The sequence below is a fragment of the Bradysia coprophila genome, unplaced genomic scaffold (assembly GCF_014529535.1).
Source record: "Bradysia coprophila strain Holo2 unplaced genomic scaffold, BU_Bcop_v1 contig_297, whole genome shotgun sequence".
Classification (NCBI taxonomy): Eukaryota; Metazoa; Arthropoda; class Insecta; order Diptera; family Sciaridae; genus Bradysia; species Bradysia coprophila.
This window is the reverse complement of record NW_023503555.1, coordinates 8,606,548-8,613,050: the sequence shown is the minus strand read 5'-3', so window position 1 is coordinate 8,613,050 and position 6,503 is coordinate 8,606,548. Positions and strand designations below refer to the sequence as shown.

Here is a 6,503-nt window from a genome sequence, read left to right as displayed (position 1 = left end):
TTCGCTTCAATTACAAATGTGCACAATTGGTTGGTGATAATGGGATCCATTCAACTGATTGTGCAGCGACGATAATGGAACATTCAGAGGACATTTCATTCTATATGAGATCAATGTCATGGCTATTGAATAGAAATATTTTGATTGACGAATCGTTAACGATTGCACATGAAAGAAACTCGACGAAAAGCTGTGAAAATTTTCTATTTTTTTTAGACAACACAACGACCGTTAAGCCATTAGTTGAAGCAGTTGCAATTGATACTAATGACACAAAAATTTTATTTCCGTTCTCTAAATTGTACTTTCTGTTTGACGACAGAAACTTTAAGCTTAATCAGTCTGACATCGACGAACTGTCAAGTTTATTTTACGAGAAAGCTCTTTTCGGCTATATCTTTGAAATTCATTCGGTCACAAGGACGTTGGGATTACGGGACCTGTTAACTGGTCGGTACATAGCTGAACCGGCGCCACGACGGCAAAAAAATGTTGTACATCCATTTGTCGATCGGCGTAACAGGAATAAACAGTTTCGGGTTCGCTTCAATCATTGTTATCCGTATGTTATCATCTTGAATGCGACGGAACAAAGGTACGTATGACAAAGTTAAGTCTTTGCAGTAGCACATAACGACGAAGCTCGGGATAAAAGTAAAAAGGGACGTTTTTATGTGTTTATTGACCTCGGCTTCGCCTCAGATCAACCGCATTCCAACTCGACTTTTCAATTTTTTAACCCTTGTTAACCGACCATTACATGATTAGCGGTCAGAAACTTCATCATTACTGTCTTGTCCAGTAATTCTGTTCACTGTTCTGTTCACCGTGAACTAAAATCTTTCACATCAAAGCAACAAATATACAAGCAAGACAGCAGTCAACTATTACTGCGAGCGAAGCGAGTGTTACTGTCTTTGTGTGTATTCATCCACATTCTCAATTCATTAGCGTTTTCATAACCATTGCCAGTGACCGTATAACTTCCTTTTACAGGTTTACCGGCATTGAATACCATTTATTGCGTCAAGTGACGTCGAATTGGAATGTATCCTACATCTACCCGACATTTAACAACTTCAGTCGTCCCAAAGTTGACGAACTAGCTCACAACTTAATTGATATGCGAATGTGTTCGGTCTGGCTAACCGAGCTCGATTACTACCAATACGATATGTCTGCATTTCACAATCATGAATGTTACACTTTACTCTCTCCAAAGCCGGTAAAACTGAGCGAAGTCACTGCCATCTACAAAACATTTAGTGCTCAAATTTGGATTGCGTTTGGAATTTGTCTGGCGGCCACCGGTCTACTATTATGGGGCATTGCTCGCGTTGACGCGACAAAATCGACGGTTTATGGGAGCCTTAGTCGAACCTTCTTGGAGGTGATTCAGATTGCCACGGCACATGGAGTTGGTAGTTTTCCTAAACAGCATTCGATTAATATTTTGTTGATCAGGTAAATTTCGTGGCTCATTTGAAAGGATAGTATGTAACACCAGTATTCGGCTATACATCTAAATCCGGTTATTCGTTTGTGTTCTTTTGTTTAAAAAATAGATGGTTAGATGCATGGCCGAATACTGGTGCTTTTACCTTAACTGAGTTGACTTTGATTGATCTTATAATCGTAACAGCTGGATTTCGCTTTGTCTTTTGATTGGTATTTGCTACACAACCATTTACACATCCCTTCTAACAAGCCCTGGCTATACCAAAATTATCGATTCGATAGAGGACTTCCTTGAAGCTGGTGATAATACAAAGACGAAAATATTTGAATTCCAATCGTTGAACCGAACTTATTTCCCTAAGATATGCTTTACGGGGTACGTCGACTCTACAAAGTTGCAGAAGTATCATTGACTTCATCGTCAAATCCAGCCTACCATCAATTGCAGAAACGTTGCAGAGTGTTCAAAGATAGAAACGACATTGAGACATCGATCCATTCAGGCAGGTATGCTGTGTTCGGCGCCTTTTCCAATGGCAAATACTTCACCAGCGTTGATTGGCTGAACGAGACGACACTGTTCCAAAATTTTCGTTTCATGAAGAAGACGTGCATCTTCGATCACTACTCGGTGTTTGCATTCAAGAGATTCTCGGCGTACACCGAACTGTTTAGCGATCATGCGTTAAGGTGACTCCTTTCAAATGATATTTTGAGTATCGAATTCAGCAAAAACAAACGATGCGCTAGATTTCAGGAGTACGGATTTTCTGATTATTGGTACAACGATATCTATCTCGATAAGCGACAATTCAATTCATTTTTCGAGGACTATCCGAAAGAGAGCAAGGAACCGAAACAATTCACTATTCAAAGTATACAGGGTGCCCTTTTCATATTGGCAATCTGTATTGGGCTGTCTGCTGTTGTGTTTGTTTGTGAATTATTTTTTTAAGTCTTCACAGAGAGTGTAAGAGGCCATCACCCTAATACCATTTGCAGGTTTTTTGTTGTGCAATGTTACACAGAAATAAAGAAATATTCAAAATATAAACCTGTTAAATCCTGAGAATTGATTCAGGTATCGAGGTAAGGACTTGTCTACCATGGTGTCAGAATTCATTCTCGCAAGCATATGACCAGTATTATTATCTGGTATATTACTTCCATCGATCAAAGTATTTTTTATTGGTTGATTCAACGCACTCCAAGAACAGACACGAGAACAGAATTAAATAAGAGGCCTACACGACGCAATGGTCTAAAATTCTCATATAAATTCAGTGTGTTTATGTTGGTATAGATCACTGCGTTACGTACGTTCCATACAAAATAAGAGGCCAAATGACCGTTAAAAAAATGTGTTCTTGTGCCTGTTATTGGAGTGCTATGGTTGATTTCAAATCTTGTACTTCATTTTTTTACTATATAACGGACTATACAACCAAGAGCTTGTCATTATTTTTGTGACAGGTTAACGTGCCTAGTCTTTGTTAATAACACACTTGCATGTAAATTTGTTGTTTTGATTAGTGAGAGGTTTGTAGAAATGAAAGTATAAACCAGGTTAACCAGGTGTGGTCTGTTCATACAAACCAGAGGACATGACGATTTCATTTAAACGAACTCACCTTTCATGATCCACTTAATAAGTCAAAAATTTTCAAGCACGTTCGCAATGCAGTTTACGCACCTTATAAACATATATTGATAATCCACTTTCTCGGGGTATTTATTAAGAGCAATGGACACTTTGCAAATTTGTAACCTACATTTAGGCGGGAAAATATTCGTTTTTTGATGATTTCTATAAACCAAAATCTTCTTTTTTTAAGACGCAGAACCAGTAAAGCACTCAAAAATGTGTTACTTTTCAAGGAAAAATTAGCTTGTGGGTGATGACTTAACTAATATCACATAAATTTGCATTGCAAGTGTGTTTTTTGAACAACAAGCTCCGTTAACTGTCGACAAGTTTGGGGCATATCTGAGCGTTTAGGGCATATCTGAGCGGAGACCAGTCGAAAAACAATTTCCGAAGCAAGTTCATTGGATAACAACAGTAGGTTTTGCTAGTAGTACTGGTTTGAGGTTGCGTTCGTAACTCGAGGCGGATTCGAGGGATACAACCAATTATGTCCAAATAATAATCTCTTAAACCCTTGCGTAACCTACTACTACGCACGTCCCAGAAACGTGTCTTAACGCTACTGTGATAGAGGCAAAACGAGTTTCCAGGTGTATAAACATTAATTCATTTAGTTGAAATAAGTGAAACAAAAGAGCGAAGTGAGGAAAATAATTCGGTCGAGTTGGAATTCCATAGATCTTTTCTTACAGAAAACGTTCGTTTCGACTAAAGAAGTATAGAAGACCCAGTTTGAACCTCTTTTGAGTGTGATTGTGAGGGTTGCAGCCCAATTTTTGCCTTTAACAAAGTTATTTTAATCACTAAACTCTCGGGAAAAGAGTTCTGACGGTCATGCCAATGAAGTAACTCCTCATTTTCCCGAGGTAGCACTAGGTAAAATATTTTGTATTAAGCATAAGGCGATACTGTAAACAGGAGAAGTAGCAGATTTAATGATTATATAGCGATAGCGATACGACAGGTTAAAATCGATTATAGAACATCCAGAGGTCCTATAGAACTATGACATCATACTAGAGATGTATTACACTTAACCCCAACCAAATTCGTTTCACAAATTTTGCACACGTCACACAACATAACTGTCTTATATGGTTTTACCAGTAATGAGCGCGCGTACTACTATTGAACTCCTTAAAACACGAAAAAGACAGCGAAGTTGAGTGGACAACCTGAAAAACAGCAAATTTGGTCGGGATTAACTGTACATTGTTTGAAGTAATTCCTAAAAATTTGACTGTTTATTTCAGAAAGTGAATCGGTGGCTAAATAGTCATTAGAGTGCGAACACAAGAACACATTGAAAAATGTGAATTTGAAATGTTAGTGAAAGAAAGTCGAATTACCGAATAATCCACAGCTTGATCTCTAAAACCTTCGTCTCGATCTTTTATTCCATTTCCATTTCGTTTCTACAATTGTCGCAAAAATGTTTCAAACTTTATATACGACGTTCCCGCCACATTCAGAGCAAATTCTTGATCGGTTCCAACAACTAATTCGATCAGTGACACATACAGGTCCTTCGTCGGATCGTACTGCGCTCTACCAATTAATTTCAAAAATTCATGCCTCTGCCTGATTATATGTTCGCGACTCTGCAGTACACCCGACGATTTTACAATTTGTTCGTGCGATATTCCCATTGTGTTGTGGATGTAATCTAGACGACCGAGGAGGTTGTGCTGGTCTGAGAAACGAAACAGATTTTATTTTGAAGCCCTTAAAGCAACCGAATCCAATATCTCACTCATCATTAGGATCCTGGGTGTTTGTAGGACTAACATCCTTGTCTCATCCGACGAAAACCCAAACTCTTCTCGTATACTGAATGCGTTCCGTTCAACTGATTGCAGATGGTACGTTATGAGCCGTGGCTGTTTGACTGTTAACGCGCGTACCTGCGATCCAAGTAAGTCAAATTTTTTCTGGAAGAAGCCCAAGCGCCTGTCAATACGCTGCGTCCGGAACCTGAGGATTGAGAGGATTGTTTTAAGTAAAATGAATCAATTTAACCCATAGCAATGCACGCACATCAACCAAAACGGATTCTTTTCGGCAATGCGAGCGATATCGACTGGTTTGAACAATTTGGATTTCAGATAGGTCACTCTCGTTTCCAGATCCAGTAAACTCTCTTTAAAAATTAGCGGATTCTTCGTCAGGACGGATCCAAATGCTTCCATCGGTAGGCCACACTCTTGATGCAAAAATGTGATGTGATTTTTCACGTCCTTCTCAAAGTCCAATTTCAGTACAAACTGGGATAGACCTTTGCGACGTTCTATTTTACTCAAATCCACACCAAGTTTGATGAGTTGCTGAAGTGTTTCCGACTCGTTTACATACGCAGCTAGGTTGAATGTTGGTGACAATGCTGGCGTAGATGATTTATAAAGATCCTTTGAAACCGGTGCATCTAGCACGGATCTGTTGTCCAGTTCTCTTAATTCTTCCATCCAATCAATTTTGTCTTTGGAATCGACTTTGTCGTTCGCTACTGTTTTGTCAGCGACAGCCGTTAGAGCCTTGGAACACATGCCATGTTTTATCACAGTTTGAAATTGGTTGATAAACTTTGTCTGAAGTAAATTCCTCATTCTGTCGGAATTTATTGACAATTTTTAGGTAAATAATAACACATGGACTTCACCGACGATTATTTTGATTTTGGATTCTGACTGTTCTGTCGTTTGTCGAAGCGAGTCTTTTTTATGGAACCGAAAAATTCTGTCCATACAGCTAATGGTGCAATTCTCTAAAAATGTTGCGTCGAGAGAGAATGAAATATAATTCAGACCCCTTATTTAACCTTGCCTTCCAAGACGTGGCAAAATGCAATGGCAAGCCCTGCAAGACAAGTTATAAATAACTGATCTTCGAGGCGCTCAGTCTAATCAGAACCGTCTGTATACTGTTATGTTGAAAGAGAATGAAATATTATTCTTATCAGTTATTCCTTTTTATTAGGAATTTATTACTAAAATTTATATGAAAATATTCAATATTAGTACCTCAAGGCAAGTTAAAGTTAACTGGTCATCGGAATTTTCGCTCTTATCATAAACACTATACAGTTGACCCACAGATCAGATAAATTGAACTGGTTTTCACTCTCCGTCAACACAGTGGAGTGAAAACCGGTAAAATCTAACTGATGTGTGGGTCAGCTGTCACGAATGAATAAACGTTGATAGTAAGACCAGTTTAAAGTTGAATGTGAATTCCCTCATTTTGACGTGTGACCAACAGATAAGTTATATTTACTTGGTCAAAAATCGCCCTTCGTGAACACTCTATTCTATCATGGAATATGTTCAAATAAATTTTAACACATCCCTCCAGGCAAGTTAAATCAACTGGTCCGAAATACACATTTCTCTCTCTATTATTC

The 6,503-nt window shown here is 38.5% G+C and overlaps 2 protein-coding genes across 2 annotated transcripts; one reads left to right on the top strand and one right to left on the bottom strand.

Moving 5' to 3' along the window:
- The first annotated feature begins 1,158 nt into the window (after positions 1–1,158).
- Positions 1,159–2,152, top strand: LOC119078644. The gene is made up of 3 exons (XM_037186238.1): positions 1,159–1,464; positions 1,643–1,758; positions 1,821–2,152. The coding sequence occupies exons 1-3, from the start codon at positions 1,175–1,177 to the stop codon at positions 2,150–2,152; spliced, it is 738 nt and encodes a 245-aa protein (XP_037042133.1). The 5' UTR covers positions 1,159–1,174.
- A 2,315-nt stretch (positions 2,153–4,467) lies between these two features.
- On the bottom strand, positions 4,468–5,819 carry LOC119079089 (transcription termination factor 3, mitochondrial). The gene is made up of 3 exons (XM_037186905.1): positions 5,144–5,819; positions 4,860–5,080; positions 4,468–4,799 (listed from the first exon to the last, which is right to left on the bottom strand). Exons 1-3 carry the CDS (start codon positions 5,707–5,709, stop codon positions 4,522–4,524), a joined length of 1,065 nt encoding a protein of 354 aa, XP_037042800.1. The 5' UTR covers positions 5,710–5,819; the 3' UTR covers positions 4,468–4,521.
- Positions 5,820–6,503: the final 684 nt, after the last annotated feature.

Bases quoted from the DNA above. Each gene is read 5' to 3' on its own strand.
- LOC119079089 (XM_037186905.1), bottom strand. From the start codon at position 5,709: ATGAGGAATTTACTTCAGACAAAGTTTATCAACCAATTTCAAACTGTG. The intron at 5,081-5,143 runs GTGCGTGCATTG...CTCAATCCTCAG, and splicing joins AAGAATCCGTTTTGGTTGAT to GTTCCGGACGCAGCGTATTG. The intron at 4,800-4,859 runs GTGAGATATTGG...TTCGTTTCTCAG, and splicing joins ACCCAGGATCCTAATGATGA to ACCAGCACAACCTCCTCGGT.
- LOC119078644 (XM_037186238.1), top strand. From the start codon at position 1,175: ATGTCTGCATTTCACAATCATGAATGTTACACTTTACTCTCTCCAAAG. The intron at 1,465-1,642 runs GTAAATTTCGTG...TAATCGTAACAG, and splicing joins ATTAATATTTTGTTGATCAG to CTGGATTTCGCTTTGTCTTT. The intron at 1,759-1,820 runs GTGATAATACAA...TATTTCCCTAAG, and splicing joins AGAGGACTTCCTTGAAGCTG to ATATGCTTTACGGGGTACGT.